The sequence below is a fragment of the Equus asinus genome, chromosome 27, assembly GCF_041296235.1.
Source record: "Equus asinus isolate D_3611 breed Donkey chromosome 27, EquAss-T2T_v2, whole genome shotgun sequence".
Taxonomy (NCBI): domain Eukaryota; kingdom Metazoa; phylum Chordata; class Mammalia; order Perissodactyla; family Equidae; genus Equus; species Equus asinus.
The window spans coordinates 24,628,461-24,650,917 of record NC_091816.1 but is presented as its reverse complement, the minus strand read 5'-3'; the positions used below and the strand labels follow the sequence as shown (position 1 = coordinate 24,650,917).

Sequence of the window (22,457 nt, the reverse complement as noted above, 5' to 3'; positions counted from 1 at the left end):
ATTTTTGTCATTTCAAGGATGTTTCATAAATGGACTCACACAGTAACTTTCTGAGATTGGCTTTTTTCCACTCAGCATAATTCCCTGGAGAGTCATCCAAGTTGTCGTGTATTTCAATAGTTGGTTCCTTTTCCTTCCTGAGTAATGTCTCATGTTATGGACGTATCACAGTCTGTTTTAACTATTCACCCATTGAAGGACTTCTGGGTTGTTTCCATTCTTTGGCTATTACAAATAAGGCTGCTATGAACATTCATGGACAGGTTTTATATGAACATAGTTTCCACTTCTCTGGAATAAATACCCAAGAATGCAATTGCTGGATCATATGATAATTGTATGTTTAGTTTTACAAGAAACTGCCAAACTATTGTCCAGAGTGGCTATATCACCAGCAATGTATGAATGATTTAATCTATGCACATTTTCACCAGCTTTTGGTGTTGTCACTATTTTTTTACTCTAGCCACTCCGGTAGGTGTGTAGCAACATCTCATTGTGGTTTTAATTTGAATGCCCCTAATGCCGTGTCCAACCTTTAAACAGAGCTGACCTTACACTTCTGTTGGCAATTGATTGGGTGGAATATCCCTGAAAATTGGCACCAATAAACAAATAGGAATAACGGTGTTTTCCCACGGGCCTCAAGGCACTTTGCCATCATAATCAATGTTTTGCTCACGCCTGTCTAAGTTACTCCAACATTCCAGCCCACGAGAATGGCAGGGCAGGCATGATTAGCCTGTCATAAACAAAGAAACTCGGGCACAGAGGAGAGTGACTTGGTTTACACACAGTGCTCCACGTCCCTGACATTTTCTGGGCCATCCGTGAAATGTCCAAGATAGGCTGGAGGGCAGCACATTCCAGTCTCCTTGAGAAGTTAGCCATTGTGGACAAGTTCCTGTTTTCACTGCTCAAAGTATTTTAATTGCTCAAATATTTTTGTTTACAAATGGGTTCCTGTTTTAACTGCCTTGAGCGGGTAGGGCGGAGGTGGTGATGGAATGACTAGATGAGGTAGGGAGGACATTTCTGATTTCTACTTAGGAAGGGTTTCAGAGGGAGTGAGAATTGATGGGTTCTCTAAGGAAGAAAGGAAAGGCACCAGAGAGGCTGGCAAAGGACATTTCGGGATGTGACTGGAGAGTCCACAAAGCCATAGCAGACAGAATGGAAGGGGAACTGGATTCCGTTTAGGTTTTCCTGGAGGGGATAAAATTAAACAAAAGGCAGGCTGGCTAAACACGGCAGGTAGACTCCCAAATTCCTATTTCATCCTTTGGACTATCCTATTTGAGCATGAGAGCATCAATTACACCCGTCGCCAGACACAGACTGAGTGCTGACACTGACCTCGCTCTAGTTTCTTCTGCCTCATCTTCCAAGTAAAATAAAACAGCAGGAAGACGAGACATGTCCCGTCCTTTCCCAAGTCATGGGTGGAGACAGAAACCAAATGGGGGTGCGTGTGTGTGTGTGTGTGTGTGTGAGGAAGGGGTGGGTGCAAGCAATATTTTACATGCTAAGGCAATTAAGGTCTTATACAAATTTGATTTAAATAGAAGTCACTTTAACTCCCAATACTCCAAAATTCACTTCTCTCTTGCACTGTCCTTCCAAATAGAGAGACAGCAAGCTACTAGGGGTATAAACCACGGCAGCAGCTCAAGCATCTTCCTAACTATATCCCTTGGTTCTCACCAAGAATTCTCTCCCTCACTGTTTTTCCCCATAATGCCCAACTCGGTCATTCAACTAACAAAGATTTACCGAGCACCAACTTTGTGCAGGACATCGTTGTCAAGTGCGGGGAAGGGCAGAGAAAGATCAGTCTAGTCAAGGATCTGGTTTGTAAGAAGTCCATGAGGGCTCCCCACCAGCAGACAACAATCTAGAGAATAAGTTTAGGACACTAAGTAGTGAAAAGAAAGATGTGGTGGGGGAGGGGAGTGAGGCCACATGATGAGAGTTGAGGAAGTGGAATATTTTTTTCCAGTTAAGGAATCAAAGGCTTCAATGAGGCAGTACCATGGGGCGGGAGGGGGGAGTATTCAGTATTCAGAATTCAGAACACCTCTGTTTTTCTGGAGCCTTTTCCTGACTACCCCGGGAACATACTGACCTCTCTTTCCTGAGGGCGTCTCACTTACTGACCCATTGCTCAGCCAAAACTGCAGTGTGACACAACCTTATGACAGTTCTTGACTTCCTGCCTCGCATTCAAGTTAACTCTCTATATCTTTACTTAACTTTCTTCTTTTTTTGTTTTTTTGCTGAGGAAGACTCACCCTGAGCTAACATCTGTTGCCAATCTTCCTCTTTTTTTGCTTGAGGAAGATTGGCTCTAGGCTAACATCTGTGCCAATCTTCCTCTGTTTTGCATGTGGGTCACTGCCACAGCGTGGCTGATGAGGGGCATAGGTCCACGCCCAGGATCTGAACCTGTGAACCCAGGCTGCCAAAGGAGAGCGTGCCAAACCACTAACTACTAAATCACAGGGTTGGCCCCTATTTAATTTTTTATTTGTGTTATCTCCCAACCAAATTATGGCTCCTCAGAGAGTTGAGACCCTGCATTTAGAATTTTTTGTAACAAGTCATAGCACATGCTCACGGCTTACGCCAGAGAGCAGCTCAACGAATCTCTGCTGAATAAATAGATAAACGATCAGACTAAGCTTCACTGTCTGGAGCCAGAATCCTGCTGGAGTTCATGACCACTTGCAAATACCGGATGTAACAATGAATGTTTTCTAGAAAATCTGAAGACTTCTGGCAAGTGGGCTTCTTAAACCAAGATGAAGTGATAAGGACATAGCAGGCTGTAGTTGCCAGGGGCTAGCGCAAGGGGGAGGAAATATTTTGGGGTGATAAAAATGTCTTATGTCTTGACTATAGTGGTGGGTATGGAACTGAATGCATCTTTCAAAATTCATAGACCCGTACTCCTAAAAGGGGTTAATTTTACTGTATTTCACATAATATATAGGACTTATGATAAAAAAGTAGATAAGCATCTCTATTCAAGTTTTACATGCATCCTCAATGCTGGTGACCAGGATACGAAAACGAGCTTTTGTTTTCTCAGCTACAACCTGGATACCAGTTAATCTAATCACATCACCTCTAAGGCAAACATCCCCGGAGGAGTGTGTAGTCTTATGCTTCGGACAGGAAGGACCAGTTCTCTCCATCCGAACATCACCGAGGGCACTTTAGAAACTTCCCAACTCACAAGTCGCAAGCCCAAGAGAGAAGCAGGGAAAGCCCAACATCTGAGATGCCCTCCAGAGGTGCTTTAGGCCCCATCCCTCCGCAATCTCTCTCTCTCTCTCTCTTTTACGCCAGATGAACTGATTTCCCTGAACCACCAACCTTTGCCCCCAGTGACAACACAGCAACACTGACTCCTGACCACTGAAAAGACACAGAACAGCAACCTTTCAGCCGTCTGCTACAACAAAGAGGGTCAGACGTGGCAGCAGTATCCTGATGGATAAATAAGAGTAACAAACCTAACATCCACTGAGCGCTGATCTTTGCTCTTCCCACCATGAGACCAGCTATAAGACCTCACAACCCCACAGGAAGGTACAATTATCACTCCCATTTGAGACACGAGGAAAGGCATCATGGAGAGTTAAATAACTAATTCAAGGTCAGACAGCCAGTAAGTGGCAGAACCAGGACTCAAATTCAGCTTTCTCTGATCCCAAAGCTCAGCTCAAGTACTGAGCTGAGTACACGATACGGCCTCCCTAAGAGAAGAGTTCATGGGGTCCAAACTGAGCTACTCGTGGCTTTCTAAGCCCCTCTCAGGATAAAAACTTTCAAATCTCACCTTATGAGACTCCGGGCTCCTAACCAATAATGAAATTGCTTTTCAACAGTTCTATATCGGGCGCCAAGGAAATCCTCAAATGGTTGGAGGCGCTGGAAATCCAGTAAGCTTCTCCAGCTTATTAAGGTCAGCACATTAGGAAAAGAGTCACCCACAGGAATGTAATTTTATCTAGACCCAGTTGCTGAGAAGTACAACAATATTATTCATGGCTGGTTACTGAAGGACCGGTTGGATTCCTTAAAAGGTCATTCTTACTTTGTGAACAACTGTTGACCTAATGGAGGGCCCCACCTGAGAAGGCAGGTGCCCCAGGCTTCAGAGAAAGGTCTAAAAGCAGAGACTATTCAAAATGGAAAGGCGGGTTGGTGCTACCACTTTACAGCTGCAAAAAGCTAAAACCCAGAGAGTCCCAGTGAATTGCCAATGTCACCCAGGTAGCTGCAAGGTCAAGAATAAAGCTTATTAGTGGGGCGTATAAAATTAGACCATCCGCATGGTACCGTGGAGAGAAATTCCTTCTCGACCCTATCTGAAAGTTTGAACACCAGCCCTGAAGACACAGCACAGATGGATGCCACTTCTCTTCCTCAAATAGAGTTTAGCATGATTTTGATAATATCACAGCCATAATATTATTTTACACCTCCTAACCACACAGTGATTTTTCCGCTACACTCATTTGATCCTCACAACAACCCTGTGAGGTAGGCAGGATCAGTATTACTATTTCCGTTTTATATATGAGGAAACTGAGTCTCAGAGAGGGTCAGGGGTTTGCCCAAGGTCTTGTGGCAAATAAAAAGACTGCAGGACTAGGTCTAGAACCCAAGTCTTTTAACTTCTAATCCAGTGTGCTTTTTTCCTTTTTTTTCTTATGAGGACGATTTGCTCTGAGTTAACATCTGCTGCCAATCTTTCTCTCTCTCTTTTTTGCTTGAGGAACATCAGCCCTGAGCTAACATCTTTGCCAGTCTTCCTCTACTTTGTACGTGGGGTGCCTCCACAGCACAGCTGATGAGTGGAGTAGGTCCACGCCCAGGATCCAAACCCACGAACCCAGGCTGCTGAAGCACAGCATGTGGAACGTCAACCACTCGGCCACGGGGCCAGCCCTCCTCACTTTATTTTTTGTTAAATAAAATATGGTTATGGTTTATTTAGGTGCTCAAGAGCGATGGTGGAAGAGACAGTCTCTATGGGATTAGTGATTTCAGAGAACAGAGTTCTGTCCTTGCACGGGCCAGGTTGATGGCTCTGACTGCAACAGGTTGACACAGGTGCAAGGTGAAGTAAGACTGTGATTGGCAAAGTATATTCTCTTCACTCCACGAGAAGACAGCATCACACGCTACTAGAAAGGGCAGCAAATAATGTGTCCCAATAAAAACTCAGTAGAGGTCATCAATATGTCTCAAGGGTCAACAGTCGGGAGGCAGAATTCTGAGTAAGACTCCTTGGGTTGGCAGCTCACACTGACCAGTGGAACCACCAAACGTCCCTTTCTTCCTGTGCTGTGTCAACACAGTCTTAGTGGCTGCTCCCAAGACAAAACCCACAAACAACCTCGCTTTCTCTCTGAATAGGCACACGGAAGTCAAGTTGTTCAGCATAATTCAAGTTCAAAAACAAGTAAAAGAGGCGCACAGGGGCCAGGTCACCAGGACCCCGGGGACACCAAGGAGATTCGGGTCTTTGCGCTGGGGCAATGGTGACATGACTGTACATTTTTAAAAAAATCATTGTGAGTGGAGAATGAATGGAGAAGGGGTGGAATGGAATCAGAGCTCAGGCAAGAGCAAAGGCGACTGCGAGTATCGGAAACAGAAAGAGGGCACGGATTTAAGAAATACGATGAGGGAAGACAGGAAGATTTGATGCTTAATTATAAATGAGGTGGAGGAGACAAGGGGGGGGAGTAGCAAAGTAAATAAGCCTCATAAAAAGATGGCAGGTTTCTAGAGTGAATAAAAACTTCTTAAGGTTGAGAAAACAACAGCCAAACTCCACTGCCGAGGGCTCCCGGTGGCACACAGTGACCGGCAGCGCATCCCACGCAGCCTCACCTCTGTGCCTGGCTTTCCAAGGCCCACTTCACCGAAGAAAAATAGGACGTATTCTCGATTCTGTGCGTGGGTATAGTGTGACACCTTGGTTCACATCTCACATGGAGTTTCACATTGCTAAGAGTTTCCTAGGGGTCCTGATAAAATCGGATGCCTTGTCTCTGGCCCCTGCTCCTGAGGGGTGAACAGCTCAGCCCTCCCAGGAGAAGGGGCACAACAGACAGCCCACCGAGAACGAGCATGGAAGACCCTCACTGGCTCCTTCTTAAGAGGGGAGCCTTCCATTTAAAGACGCATCCCAAAGCTGCTTCTTATCCTATAGGTGGGATTTTTCATATCTTAAGTATCAGGAAAAATGGCAAAAAGAACAAGGAACAATGGGGTGGAAAAAGATGAAAACATAGTTCTATAGCCTAGCGTCGCCCTTGGCCATCCCCAAATCACTATGAATTCTGGTGCCAGAGGCTGCCGATGTTGAGTTAGAACCATGAGGCCCTCGTGGGAACCCTAAAGTTGGTCTCTAAGTTGCGAATCTGTTCTGTTCTTTGAGCCCTCCCTGTTGATACTCAAGTTTCCAAGCTTGGCTAAAAAAGCTACTCAAGGTTTACTTTAGATAAAGTCAGTCAAACTTGGAAGCGATTAATTAAAAAGTACATCCTATAAAGTTCACTTTGGGCAGCTGAAATCAAGGCAAAATCACATTATTTCCTAGTTGCTATATGTCTTCTCACTAAGGATTGTTTGACTGTCTTCAGAGTCATGAACAGCCTCCCTTGTTTCATAGCAATCCTTGCTTTATGGAAGGGTGGGGTTACCTTTTATCAAGAAACACAATGGGGTTATAGAGCCCTGCCTAGGCTAGTCAGACAGAATGTTCGCACCTGCAAACATTTTACACTGGCCTGGAGATGATTGCAATGCAGCTCAGCCGAAGCATTGCTAGCCTGGGCAAGAGGCCAACGGGGTATTGTCAGAACAATCCAACATGTTGCTGGCTTCTTCCGCTTCCTAAAAACAGAAGTCGCCACACACACAAAACAATGCAATGCTAAAGAAAAGCAAAAATAAAAATAAGGAGGTTTTTCTCCCTCCCCTTAAAGGGAAAGCAGGGATCACTCCTTGGGGGTGCTAACCTGTGCATTTAACACACAGGAGAGACGGAACATAAACGATACGTCTTAAGTAATGGGACGCCACACTCTTCTTCAGTGTGCACAGCTAGCTACATCTGGAAGGACAGTCAGCTGTTATGGACAAGAGGGTAAGATGAGGACGCAGCCCGCTGCCAACTGTGAGCGCGCGCATGTGTGTGCGCGTGCTTTCCTGCTATGATTTGTGGCAAAAGATAAAACAGCAGCAATCAGCAAGAGTTCATTTGTCAGGGCAACAGTACATTTCACGTTTTACACCCTTACTGGATTCGCTTAGAAAACAGCCAGAATAATAATGTCCTGCGTGGCTGGCCTCCACTGGATTAAGTTATTGATTTTCAGTCTATTTCCCTAGAAAGCCAGCAGATGAGATGAAAAAATACTATCCTATTAAGTACTCATTCCAGCTCCCAACTTTAATCTTATAACACAATGCTTATGAAAGTAGATTGAGAACACCCTGAAGCTTTCATCTGGGTGCCAACATAGAAAACCGGAATGAACTCTGGGTTTAGGACCAAATGAACCAAGAGCAAGAAATGAGGTCATTTTTAAATAAAGCACTTTTAAAAGGTAAAGAGAGACAGAAAGAGCATCTCTCAAATTCCACAGTGGCCTTGGAATCAGAATCCCTGTTTCTCATCTCTACCCACAAATCACAAAGACTAATTAATAGCTAATTAACGGTCACATGGGAGAGTGTGGACTAAAGCTCTGAGAAGAGTTTAAAATCTGAGGTGGTGCCATTGTTAGCAAAGACCACAAACTACCCATTTCTTTAAAATACTTGTATGGATCCACTTCATATATAATTGACATACCTTCATAAGGGCCACCAACAAATTAGAAAGAGTTTTTCAAACTCATTTTACTGCCAGCCCTTCTTATTTTATTATAGCAGCAACCATACAGAAGGACAAAGGACAATCACCCAATGGAGAATTCACATACTGAAGACTCAATCGAAATGTTTTTAAAAAGTAAAGAAAATTCCAGTACAATTCTGGCTTTTGTTTGGCATTTTATCTGGGGCTGAATTCACCTCATAAATGTAGGGGAGCTCCAAAAACCAACCAGCACACTCAAAATAAAGCTGAATCTTAAGAAAAAGTGCCTGGAGATTGGGCGAACATCTTCCGTTTTCTAAAAGGCTTGATGGGCACAGGCTTTCCAGGGACTGCCTGCAGAGGAAGGGAAGATGGACCCAGGAGGGTGGGGAAGCAGCACGGGGCCTTGGAAAAAAGGGCCCAGGAGCGAGGAGAGCTGGGCTTCTGGTCAGGCAAGTCCCCTGGCCCCAGAGGGGAAGTGAGAAGAATGCTCCATCTCGAAGACCTCTCTCAGCTCAGAAACAACTGTGGGACCAACCCAACGGCCTCTATCCTAAAGTGCTGGTGTAGACCTGAGCACTGGGAGGAAGGCAAGGATGCACCTGTCCTGAGATATAGCTGTCACTCAACATCTGCTTCATTCTCCCTCCACACCGCACCCTGCCGAAGACTTCAACGTTCCCGGGAGTCCCTGCTACAGGATTCTACTTCCCAAATTCCAAAACCAAGGGGAAGGAGGGGTGACTGATGTCTGCAGTGGCTGCCACCTCCTGTCCATACTCAACTGAGAATCCAGAAATGAAGGGACCAGGACATGAGGCCTGCTCTTGTCGCTCTGGTTGATCTCTCTGGTTCTTACCAGCCTCAGAAGCCCTGACTGTTGACAAAATGGAGCAAAGTTTAATGGACCAAAAGGGACCTAAGGGCAAAGAAGGCCCAGTACTGGATTCTGGGGCTAGGCCTGCCCTCTTGCACAGAGCCCCCACCATCCAGTCACCACAGCATCCCAACGGGCCTTTATTGAGATGTCATTCACACTCGCCACCCTCCTGCCTAAAAGTCTCTAAGAGGTGTTTACATTATGTGTGCGTGTGTGTGTGTAAAACACCTGTGCACTTTACTGTCTGTTATACTTCAATTAAAAAAAATTTCCTTTGAAACACACCCTCTAGCAGTTTGGGAATGAAACCCAACCTCCTTCCCACGGCCTGAAAAGGCCCCCACGACCCCGCCCTGCCTCCTTCTCTGAGGGGACCCTCATGCGGCTGTCCCCATGCTCACTATGCTCAGCCACACTGGCCTTCGTTCTAGTCCTCCAAGGGTCTTCCTACGTCGGGGTCCATGTTCTGCTGCCTACCCCACGCTGCCCCGCCTCACCCACTGGCTTCAGGAGAAACGTCGCTCCTCCAAGAGGCCTCCAATCTAAATCCAGACCCTGATTATTCTCTCTCAACTCTTGGTTCTTTTCTTTTGCAGCATTTGTCCCCAACGGTAATGCTGTCATTATCTGTGGCTTTACTTGTTTACCATCTCCTTCCATGGCCTTCCTTCTTCCCCAATCTATTTCCTGCTCATGGTACTGGGTCTAGGATGCAGAAGGTGCACACAAATCTTTGTGGAATCAAAGTATGCCTTTTAACAACATGGCTCTGTGCCTCAGTTTCTTCATCTGTAAGATGTGGGCCACCTGTGTGGCAGGTCTGCCATGGAGCAGGCACTGAGAGGACTCATGAAGATATCTTCCCTTTCCTTGTTCCCAAGTGAAAGAAATAACACTTTTGTCCATGTGACCAATTATTGAAAGATTGAGAACCACTAATCATTAGTCACTGGGGGAAAAAATTTTTTTCATCTATTTGGACTCCCCTGAGAAGTCACTTTTCTTGAGGCTGACCCAACTAAAGTTCCTTTATCTGATCTTCAAAGGTCTTTATTTTTCAGCCCTAAGATCTGGGAGCTGGAACTTGCATTTTGAGATGGTTCCAAGACCTCCTCCCACTGACTGTTATTTCAGACCATGTTTTACAGATTTTCGACCACAGGGGGCTCCTCATGTGTATAAGAAATGAGACGTCAAAACAGTTTACCTATGATGTTCACCGTACTATCCACTTCATTTTTTATAGCTGAAGTCAGGACCGCATACTCAGGAGAAAGATCACTTACTCCATTACTAAGCCCCAAAGATGACTCAACTGGTTCTTGCTAGGAAGAAGAAAAGAAAAAAGAATTGAGAACACTTCCTTTTCCCTCCCTTTTCTTAGCTTAAATTCTACCCTCTGTCTACTTTCTTTAATGCTAGGGTCATGTTCATCTCCCAAATGCATTTCCTACTTCTTTAAAACAGCCAGGAGCTAAAAAAAGCAATTTCTGCAGAGAGTATACTGCTAGGTATCTGCTTTCTTTCATTTTCCTTCAAGAAAACGGTACCAGCACATCTGGCTTGCCTTTCTGAAACGCTTACACCTGCGGACAATAGCTTTGGGGTTCAGGAGAGCTGCATAACTGTCTATCAAGGTGCGGAGCTGCCTAGATTCCAAGTCTTCCTTCTCTGAGGGAGGGAGTGCTCACAAGAGTCAACTCTTGGCTTTCCCTCTATGGGAGGAATCATGGCACCCCTCTTACAATTATTTCCAAGGAGAAGCTCTGCCTTAACCATTGGCCCAAGAGCAGGAACCCAGAGGATGTTGTGGATGAATTCTTCTCAGATATGGTTTGCCCAGGACTCTGGCCACTTGAGCATCCTGTGCTGGGTGCCTGGCCGATAACATGGGCCAGACTCACAGCTGAAGCCTCTCTCTCCTGATGGAGTCCAGTCAAGCAACCTCACACCCATGGCTTCACATAAATGCCTTTCGAGTGCCTGAATGTCCCATGCAGTCTGAGAGGCTACACGTTTGGACTAATGAAACAATGAGAACAAGTTCCTTTTCCTTAGTACAGCTCTCGATTCTGCTTTATTCAAGTGCACTAGAACTCTCCAGTCTCTGAGAGTGCCAACCTCTGGGAGAGCCAGTCTGGAGGTACATATTGACTTTGAGCATTTTGATGAGACAGCATCTCCCCAAGGTAAGATTGCATTTGCATCTATGACAGCAATTGAGTCGGACAAAAAAGCCACACAGGACACCTCCTGGGAAAACCAAAATGGACAGGAGGGAAGAGGAGTGGAAAGAACACAAGACGGGAACAGAAGACCACATGAGGCAGATGTGACTGCGCTTTGAAAAATCCAGAGTGGTGGACGCCTCTGAGGCATGCAGGGTGTTCTTACCAATTTATTTTATGTGCTATGTGAAATCAATGATGAACCTCTTAAAAATCTTAGGGAAGGAGGGGGGGATTACCTCCTTCTTCATGATCCCACCTGGCAAACTCCCTCTTTGATAACCATGACTTCAAAGACATCACTTCACCGTACAGCTTAGTTCTAAAAACTCCCATACTGCAGCGTTGACAAGATGCACCAAAGGGCGAACACAGGAAGGGCCTGGGACAGCCCCACTGGGCAGAAGTTTTACCCCTTTCTCTTGCAGCATCTTGCATTTTCCCCTCTTTACAAGTTCCAAAGAAATCTGTTGTTTCTGGAAAAAAACTTCACTTGCCTGTGACTTGAGTCACCATCTTTTCTCCTCCTTTAGAGCCAAACTTCTGAACTAGCATCTGCCTTCCCCACCTTGGCCTCCTCACCACGCCCTTGTTAGAGTCTGGTCTCGCTGCCACTCCACTTGCAGAATCAAGCTCCTGGCTGCCAGGGATGGTAAGACAGGCCCGGCTTTGCAGTCACACAGCCCTGGGCCGCAAGCCTGTCCCTAGTTGCATGACTTTATTTAACCTCTTTAAGCCTCTCTTAGGGCACTGCAGATGGCTGTAAACTGACGACAGTAATGGGACCCAAGTCACAGGGATGACGTGAAGACGAAACAAGATAAATATGCACCTGGCACTTATTACTAAACAAATGCTCACTATTATCTAACGTCGCCAACAAAACTCTGCTCTCCCAAATCCAACGACCGTTCCTCATGTCCCTTTCCCTCAGTCCCATCCTCTGGCATCCAACAGGAAGGCCACTCTTCTCCCTCTTGACAGCACGAACTGTCTGACGTTGCTGCAAGCCTTGATCTTTCTGATGGCACCTTCTTTCTTGCTGGCTTCCCCAATGGCCCCCTTCCCATCCCCCTCTCCCCAGTCATGCCCCACATTTCATCATTCCACTGCCTTTTCCTCAATTCCCTCAAAAGGAACTAACTACAGAACATTTGATTGTATGGGTTTCTTTTCTTATCTTAAGTTACTTTTCTCTCATTCTGCTACTAGGTTTCTTATGAAAGTAATGAGGTAGTCAGACTTGCATATATTTAAAAACCTAAATTATTCTGATTTCTCAATTGAAGACATCTAACTGTTTCACATGATCTACAGTTTAATTAGTGGCAAGTGATACTTTTATCACTTTTCCCTTGCGAAAACCATGACTCAGACTAAATTAATTTTCTGAGATCACACTACTTTTAGTCAAAGGAGATACAAGAACTTATCTCAGAGTCTGGTCATGCAGCAGGGTGCAATTCCAGCGCTTACTGTCTTAACAAACCCTGTATCCTATGCTAATTCCAATGGGGATAGAGACACAACTATTTTCAACACCATTTTACTGCCCCCATCCCTACCTTGTATCCTGCACCCCTTCTATAATGGAACAGTATTCTACCAATGGAGGCTGCATCAGATTGGTCTGAACCCTGTTTTACTCCTCCCATCCTCACTTCGGAAATAACCTGTTGATTTCCAAGTCTTCAGTGTAAACCATCTCATTGGTACCATCACTCTAGAAGGACAATATGGTAAACTGTATGGCGAAATACAGCTAGCGTCTCCCTGAAAGGTTTCCATCTAGGGTGCAGAACAACTGGGATCTTCACCATACTCACTTGAAATTTTTGAAAAAATGATTAGAATAGGAATATCTAAACCTAAACTAAAATCTTTTTTTAAAAGCAAGGAACCGAAATTAAGAGAAGAGGCGAACAGTTCTCTATGGAACCTGTGCATAGAGATCGTGCAGGTCACGAACGACCTCTTCCCACAGCATCTCCTGGTCCTCCATGGTGCCCACTCCTGCCCCATCCCGCCCTGCTGTACCATAACCTGGCCTGGTTAATCTGGAACCAGCCTCGTCTTTCTGTTCCCTTCCTTACTTTACACATAGGCTCTCGTGTCAATCAAGTAGTCTTAGTTTCTAATCCTCTCATCTTGCCCCAAGAAAAGCAAAAAAAGATTGTGCCTAGGTTCAGGATCCTCCATGGTGCATTTACTCTGCCAAATATTTATACCCAAGAATGATTTTGTCAATACAGAATCCAAGGTTTGGTCTACAGTTTAAGGGATTTTAGGTGAAAGCAAACTGACACAAGAGAGCATTCAGGGCAGGGGCTGCCTGCTTTAGACCTCTAAAATAATATACCTTGAGTTGTCTCAAAGCTACACTTGCCGGAGTGGTTTGGGTGTAGGCCTGAGTCAAAGGACCACCCATCCCTCTACTCAAGGCCATTCTGTCTCATCCCTGTGAGATAGCCCCTTGTCTAGATGTCTCTTGAGACCAAATATAATGGCCAAAATACCATTTCCTATTCCCAACCCAAGCCTCCACCCCCAGAAATCTCATAACTCATCTACACAAAGCCAGTCTACTCGAAGCCAAATTTAAGGGCATCTCTAGGTCTCTCCACTAACAAAACTTTCAGGCTGACAGCTGATCTTTGCCTTGTGACATTTTTTGAAACACACATATGCACTGATGACGTGCAGTCTAGTCCTGCTCACTATTGTGTTTCTTCTTCTTATTTCCTTAGCTGTTTACCTCCACACAGGTGAGGCCTAGTTCAAGTAAAACACAGCTCACTGAGTACGCAGCATATACTCACAAAGAGAGCATCAGGGAATACTGAGGCAGCATTGCTATACCTACTGTGTGTCCAGTGGGCTTTGCATCTCCCAGTCTCAGGGAAGCTATGTGCTGAGGGAACATACAGCATAGAGATAAATTGCATGAATGACCCAAGAAAAATGCTGACAGTTGGCTTGCATGTTCTAAACATCCTTCACTAGTTAAAACTTCAATTCAACTTGAAGTGAATGAAGATTGGGAAGAGCCTGTTTCAACAGCAAATTTTCGTCCTTAGTTACTACACACAAGACAACTCTTCTCAGTGGAAGAAAACTACCCAGTCCATCCAGTTGCATATTCGCACAGGACACATTAATTCAGAGCTGAGGGGTTCTCACATACAACAAAAAGTCATGTATTAACAGCTCAGTAAGGACAACGTCCTTGAACTACACAATTCCAGACAATCTGGAGAGTTAACTTCTGAAACATTCTACAGAAACATCAAGTGAATACTATGGCATGAGCAGTCATGAGCTACAGAATGTGGGAAGCCCACTGGCCTTATTTATGCTCTGCTGCTACACTGGAGGACAAATGCAAGTAGATTTAAATTCAGAAGTTAGGCAGTGCTTATTTCTGATGAACCATCTGCCTTTTGCTGAAAGAATAACGTCCCTCTGAGGGATGAGTTTCAGGTATTGACCATATCTTCATCACAGAAGGATTTCACAACATACACTTTGCTGGGCTGGAACTTGACCCGCACAATTGCACCTAAGAGGAAAATTCTTGCTTCCCTGGGCCAATATGGCCAGCCCCAGCCAGGGCTGTGCTTTTTATAACTTGCCCATTGGAGAGGACATGTGATTGCCATTGCTGATGTGACTGAAGATGTCCTTTACTTACAAGAACACCACGTGTCAACAATTCTAAGATGAATATTTCCTCAAATTTCCACATCCTTGAAATAAGATGTGCCTTATAATTATTTATGTGTCATGGTCTCACTGTAATCAGTTTTTCTTGCTTAGAGATACATACAATAATGGTGCGTCTGATACTCATTGGCACCTGACGTTCAGTGGAGTATGGTGGATATGTCTGAGCAAAGTCTGTTGAAAAGTGAACATCTGTTACTCCATTCTTATCTCTCCATTAACTGAGATTATGAAATTGAGTCTGCATTCTAATGTCAAAACCCACACTCCCACTCCATGTATTATATTTATTCATGCATCTATTTAGCCAACAAATACTCATGCATCTATTCAGTGATCAATACATGTTAATGATCTGTTCTGTACCAGGCACTGAGCCACATGCTGTATAATATACTCATGCTTAAGATTATAGCAAATTGTTTGTGGGGAAGTTACCACATATTTGTGGGGAAGCTGTACTTTTCTGCCTAAACAATACTAATCAAAATGTAGGCCCTAAAAATATCCAAAATGTGGGAAATTTCATACAACTAAGTTTTTTCAATTGCAAGAAAAAATAAACTTTTTAAAAAGTGATGTAGGGGAAACCTATAGATTAAAAAAAAGTAAGAGAGAGGGTATTATGTTGAGTGAAATAAGCCAGACAGAGAAAGACGAACTCTGTACGACTCCACTCATAGGTGGTAGTTAACATATAGACAAAGGGAACTGATCGGTGGTTACCAGGGGAAAGGGGGTGTCGGGGGAGGGCACTAAGGGTGAAGTGGTGTACCTACAACATGACTAATAATAATGTACAACTGTAATTTCACAAGGTTGTTAACTATCATAATCTTAATAAAAAAAATAAGAGATATATCCAAAAAACACAATATTGACCTTATACAGCTCTTGATTCAAGTAAACAGACTGTACAAAAATTGTAATGTTTATGAGACAACTGGAGATCTGACCAGTGACCAGATATTTGATGATACTCAGGAATTACTGTTAATTTTTTTAGATGCAATAATGATATTGTGCTATCTTTAAAGAGTGCCTATCTTTAAAGATATATACAAAATATTTATGGAAGAAATGATAGGACGTTTGGAATTTGCTTCAAAATAATGAGCTGAACCACATGAAATTGTGTTTGGTAAGTCAAAACTGGTTGGATATCTGTAATTTCATATTGGATGTCAGGAAGTGGGTGGAGGTGCTAATGAAATTAATTGACCACGAGCTGATTAATGTTGAAATTGGAGTAATGGTCTATGGAATAAATCTTACTCATGTGTCTTCTTCCTGTGTGTATAAAATTTTTCCACAATAAAAAGTTAAAACAAAATTAGGCCTTAACACTACGCTGTATATAAAATAAGTCACAAACTAAGAACATTGAAAGTGAAACTGGAGGTTATTGTTGCTGAAACACTCCACTTAAAATACTGATTTTCCACTGTTGAGGTAAATATGTCTGAGACTTTACCAATTTATCTAAGTGTTCCCTCATCACAAGTCTAACCTTACATCTGAAGTAAATTTCGCTGTATTTTTTCCAACTATTTTGACTAACTGGCTTGTTTTTAAACATTGTGCTGTCTGGACAGTTTTGTTTTTGCTTCAACAGTTACTCTAGATTAGAAATCAGAATACTTGGCATCTCCTTTAAGTTCAGTTCTAAATAACCATGTGACCTTGGCTTCAGTTTCTTCATCTGCAAACAGACCTCGGTAAACCTTAAGACAATCTTCTCTCTGATGGTTTTACGAGTCTGAGACTATCGTGTCTGTTCTTTGCTTGGCAACTGAAGCTTATCCTCAATTTTGCACAGGATTATCTGGCTATTCTCTGGCTATTTAACAAGGGTAACCCAATCTATACACAAAGATCCTCACATGGCAGGGGATTCAGACTATACAACCTACTGAAAAGCTCACACACACACACACACAAAACACATGCGTGCACACACACACACTCATCCCTATGGGAAACCTTTGGGAGTTATGTATAGCAGAGCACAAAAAAACTACTGAGAACCATACTAATAAAGTGCTTGAACTGACCACTGTGTCCCCAACCTAATGGCCTGTCATGGAATACATATATAAAATATAGGTAAAACATTTTAATCTAAGTACATAATATGTAACATACTTCAAAATATATTTAATAGCCTGAAAATACACTTAATGTTATCAGATAGTAGCTGGTTGCTGGAGCTTAGCTGGAACTAAGTGACCAGCTGGCAATAGTTGTGGGGACCAGATGGAGGCCTGAGACTGTCAAGCTCGGTGTGAACTTGTGACTTCATTCATAAATTGCTCAGTGAAATTGGATGAAGCAGGGGCTATGTGTACTTGAGTCTGCAAGCGGGTACATGCCAAAGAGGAGACATGTAAAGCACATAAAACACAATAGCAGAAGAAGAAAGATTAAATACTTCGCAGAGCTCACATTACTTGTTTTTACGAGACAGAATATGAATCATTAATATGGTCAAAACTCTGGCTTTCTCTCTGAACAACCAAAGATTACCTTGATGTGCTTAACTCTGTCTTCTTTTTCTGTCTTTGGTTTCTTTCCTGTGGCAAGAAAAAATAGTTCTGGATTAATTCATGAGGACCATACAGAGAAACAGTTTCCCTACGTTACATTTTTTCTGAAAATCTCAATGAACCTGTTGCTTTAATCTGTATGTGGTCAAAACTCCAAATGCTTCTTCTAATGCCTTTGGGGACCTGAGATTCATTTTCCCCAACCAGGTAAAGCAGAATGATCATCCACAGTGTGAGCAGATGTTCTATCCTTGGTGTGACTACAGATGTGGAAATAAAGAAATGGGAAAGGCACTGTAGTATATACCGAGTGAGCACAGTTTAGTCAGTAAACATCTTGGTCTACCTTTCTTAGAAGGTCGCTCAGATAAGGGCAGCATCCGGTACACCCTGAAGGCATTGTTTCCCTTCTTTATACTTCTGTCCTTGACTTCTTCAATATCAGGCAAGGAGTTCATGGCACATCGAAAATTCGCCTTCCATGTTTTTGGGTCAGGTTTATCTACTCCCGGTTGATGCTTTCCTAATAAAAATAGCCAAAAGAATTAAGGTTAGGGAAAAGAGGGAAAAACACTCGATACTGGGTATACATGTCTGGAAACACAGGATTGCTGGCCAGGGGGTGCCAAGAACCCTTTCTGAATTCCAGGCTACACCTGCAGGGACCAAGCGTCCTGGCTTCCTGGGACTGAGAAGGTTTTGGAGATGTGGGAATTTTTGTTTTAAAACCTGGACAGTCCTGGGAAAACTGGGGCAGGCTGGTCACTCTGGCTCTACCAAACATCTTGAGAGAAAACTAATCATGGTAGAAGAATGGAGAATCAATGTTAAGTAACAGAGAAGCCCAGGAGACCGGGAGGCTGACAGGCACAGGTGACTCAAGTCTCTCTTTTTTGTCTGACTCTCAAATATTCAGTAAAAAGTCCATTGCTGTAAATAGCTCCCTATTTACATTCTGTTCTCAATAAATATATTATTTACTACCTTTTGAGGAGATAAATTCAACCCAAATTTATAGCTCCAGAACAAATAAATTCTATATTCCCCTGGTACACACATGGGAAACTTAATCAGAATACCACATCTGCAGGAAATTTAAGGACTAAGTTTCTGTGGCATAGGTGGAGCATCTCTTCTGAGTGATGAAGTGTGTACCCCACGCATCCTGGATGTGCCTGGGGACAAGTCACAGGTTTTTCAAAGCTATCTTCACAAGGGCATAAGCCAGGAGATTTTATATATGTAGTGAAAACAAAAATAAACAATAGTTAACAGGGTATTGCATAATTGAAATTTCCTAAGAGAGTACAATTTAAATCTTCTCACCAAACAAAAAGCGAAATGTGAGGTGACGGACTTGTGAATTAACTCAATGTGGGGGGCGGGATCCATGTTTACGTTCATCAGATCATCATGTTATACGCTTTAAATATCTTACAAGTTTATTTGTCAATTCCACCTCAATTTAAAAAAAGAAGGAATGAAAACAACAACAAAATCCAATAGTACCTGCCTCGACAATCAACACAAGGGTTTCAATACCTGTATGGATTGCCCAGTTTCTAAAGAGTGGGGCATCCTTCTCCACATCCCACCCATGTCTAGCTGCATGCATCCAGGGGATCTGAAAAATCTTCTTCTCCTGGAAAAAAAAAAAAGTAAATAAGAACTGCAGCCATGGGTGTCAGGCCACCATTGTGGAGGGTTCTTAAGTTCTAGCTGGTAAGATTCCCCACCGAGTATCACTGGGTTTGTTGAGTGTCTACAGTAAAATCTATTGTAAACCAAACCCACTTCCCCACTGGGCCCCAAATCCTACAGTCTACCCAGGTAAGATTCAGCGTCATGCGGAGTCTGGACAAGAGGAATATATTCCAAGGTCAAAGCTGATGATTTGGGATATGCCAACGTGTTCTGTTATCTATGTCACTTCTCTGTTCTAGGACCCCAGATAACTGGCCACTTACTGAAACTTCTAATGCTTAGTCTTATCGCTTATTTCCATCATTTGGTAAAGAGGAACTCCAGCTGCCTCCAGTAAATCAAAAATTAGGCAACTTTCCAAAGTAACATCCATTTGTGCTGCTAAAGGGACATCAGGGGGTATCTGAGGCCACTGCCACAGAGACCAAATATCTCAATCTGCTTGTGTAGCCAACAGAAATAGAAGATTCTGTCTAACGCTCTAACTCCTATGTGTCTACCGCCCTGAATAGCAAGAAGTACAAACAAAGATGTATTGAGTACATGGAAATAATACTCCTTTTTTGGAGAAAAGTCCCTCAATACAATTCTTCTTATACCAGACTTTCCATCTCTCTTACAGCCCAGGAGGTAACTCAAAATTGCTTAAATCGACCCTGGCAAACGCATGATCGGAAACTAGTGCTTTGGAAACAAAATCACACTCATAGTAAAACTACATATGTGAAACCTGGTTCGACCAGCTCTCCTGGCAACGCCAGCAGTTGCTACGCTCCCGTGGCACTTTATATTTGACTACACATGTTCACATGGTCTCAGTTTTGTTTTGTGCAACAACCTAATGAGTTACGGATATGTCATTATTTCCGCTTTACAGTGGAGGAAACTGAGACACAAAATTAAATTATTTAGCCAAGGAATTTATGGTAATAAGCGCCTAAATTCAAAACCGTGGTCATGTGATCCCATATTCAATCACTTAATCACACCACACATTGTCCCCTAGCGTGTCGATTTAGAGGTTTTGCCATCCTACGACAGGTCTGTTGACCTGGATTCTGTGGAGATTAAAGGCCAGGAAACTCTCAAGGTAGTTCTGGTAATTTCCAGGTATAGGGTCCCTGCACAATACACTGGGGAAGGAAAGAAAATGCCAGTAGGGATTTTTCACCACTTTGGTCTTACACAATGAAACATATAAACGGTCCCAATTGACCCAAAAGGGGGCTCCGTGCCTCTCTACAGAACCAATTACAAAGCCTGAACTAAACATATTTCAGAGCATTTGAGAGTTCCCCAAAAACTGTTAATGGGAAAATTCTACTGCATTTAAAACTCAGTTAACTAAGAAGAACTGAAAGCAAGAGACTTTCACAAACCCCTCCTCGTTCCTTCTGCATCATCCGCCGAGAGCGCACGGTTTCAGGTGAGTCATTTTCAAAACGGCAGTCATCACAAAGGGACTGAGTAAAATTTTATTTTTTAATGCAGATGAAAATCAGAGAGCAAAAGCACTTAATGCAGTTTTTGATGTTCACATGAAAATGAATTTATTCCGCTGAAAGAACTTTTCCTGAAGTGCACAGGCAGAATCTAAAGGTTTATGCTTAAAGATACAGATCTTTCAATAATTTGCTATTGTACTTATTTCTAGGTCAAAGGAGTTTGGGGTGAAATCTATCTCACAAGACATAAAGTTGATTCTGATAAGAAGGTCTTTTCAAGCATTTGCAAGAGCACACATGCACGCGTGCGCATGTGTTCCCAACCACCACCCCCCCCCCCCCCCCCCGCCCACACACACACTACCAAACCTGGTCTCACAGAAACCATGCCAAAATCATGAAACCACAAGCATAATGACTGAATCCAGCAATTTTGCACTGTGGATCCTCTTGAAACGGGCAAAGGACCTGAACAGACCTTTCTCCAAAGAAGATAAATAAATGGTCAATAGCACATGAAAAGATGCTCGATATCACTAACCATTAGGGAAACGCAAATCAAACCAACAATGAGATACCATTTCAGACCCACTAGGATGGCTAAAATAAAAAAATAAAAATAGAAAATAATAAGTGTTGGTAAAGATGTGGAGAAACTGGAACCCTCACACATTGCTGGTGGGAATGCAAAATGGAGTAGCTGCTGTGGAAAACAGTTTGGCCGTTCCTCAAAAAGTTAAACACAGAATTCCCACACGGTCCAGTAATTTCACTCCTGGATATGTACCCAAAGAATTACAAACAGGTATTCAAACAAATAGTTGTACGTGAATACTCATAGCAACACTACTCACAAGAGCCAAAAGTTAGAACCCAAATGTCCATCAATTGATGAATGGATAAAGAAAATGTTGTATATGCATAAAATGGAGTATTATTCAGCTACAAAAAGGAATGCAGTATGTGCTACAACACGGATGAAGCTTGAAAACATTATGTTAAGTGAAAGAAGCCTTACACAAAAGGCCACATGTTGAATAATTCCATTTATATGAAATATCCAGAAAAGGCAAATTCATAGAGACAGCAAGCAGGTTAGTGGTTGCCATGAATGAGGGGAAGAGGAAATAGGGAGTGGCTGCTCCATGGGTAAGTGTTTCCTTTTGAGGTGATGAAAAAATTTGGAATTAGATAATGGTGATGGTTGCATAATATTGTGAATGTACTTAATGCCACTGAATTGTACACTTTAAAATGGTAAAATGGTAAATTGAAAAAAAAAGCTACATGTAACTTTTAACTAGCTTTTCATATTGCAAAAAAAAAACAGGAAATACAGGGGGCCAGCCTGGTAGCGCAGCAGTTAACGTCGCACATTCTGCTTCGGCGGCTAGTGTTCACCGGCTCGGATCCAGGTGTGGACCTACGCACTGCTCATCAAGCCAAGCTGTGGCAGGCGTCCCACATATAAAGTAGAGGAAGATGGGCATGGATGTTAGCTCAGGGCCAGTTTTCCTCAGCAAAAAAGAGGAGGATTGGCAGCAGACGTTAGCTCAGGGCTAATCTTCCTCAAAAAAAAAAAAGAAAGAAAGAAATACAAATAAACGCATCACATATCTTTTTTAAAAAGACCATGATGAAAGGTAAAGAAGATGAAATTCATTTTAAAATTGAAAGACATTCTGACCAGTAAACATTCTGGTCATACATCATTGAGTTCTATGGGACGTTGATGGTGTTGTTCTGTGTCTGAGTAGACTCTGTGACATCTGCATGCGCCATCAGAAGCCCTGAGTGCCCAGTCCACACACGCAGTGGCTCTACACATTGTGTATGGAAGGGCCGCATGTACCAGAGTCCACTCATGTGTACAAATATATATAGAACTCAGCCCCTCTCAGGGCAGGAAAGGGAAGCTTTGCTCAGGTTGAGAGGAACATTGAAGCTTATCTTGAGCATCTCTCTTCTCTCCCTCTGCCTCTTTCTCTCTCCCAATATTTATAAGATGTTCCAATTCAATTTTGTTATTTTTGTTTGGGCTCC

At 43.1% G+C, this 22,457-nt stretch overlaps 1 protein-coding gene across 10 annotated transcripts in view; it reads right to left on the bottom strand.

The window, feature by feature from the left end:
- The window catches only part of IRF2 (interferon regulatory factor 2), an 85,218-nt gene that overhangs the window by 10,868 nt on the left and 51,893 nt on the right, over nt 1-22,457 (bottom strand). For all 10 annotated transcript variants that reach the window (XM_014839491.3, XM_070499938.1, XM_070499940.1 and 7 more), the window contains 4 exons: nt 18,808-18,907; nt 17,612-17,788; nt 17,246-17,292; nt 9,976-10,093 (listed from right to left, as the gene is read on the bottom strand). In XM_014839491.3, the coding sequence (XP_014694977.1) occupies nt 9,976-10,093; nt 17,246-17,292; nt 17,612-17,788; nt 18,808-18,907 (442 nt within the window). The remainder of the gene's footprint in view (nt 1-9,975; nt 10,094-17,245; nt 17,293-17,611; nt 17,789-18,807; nt 18,908-22,457) is intronic.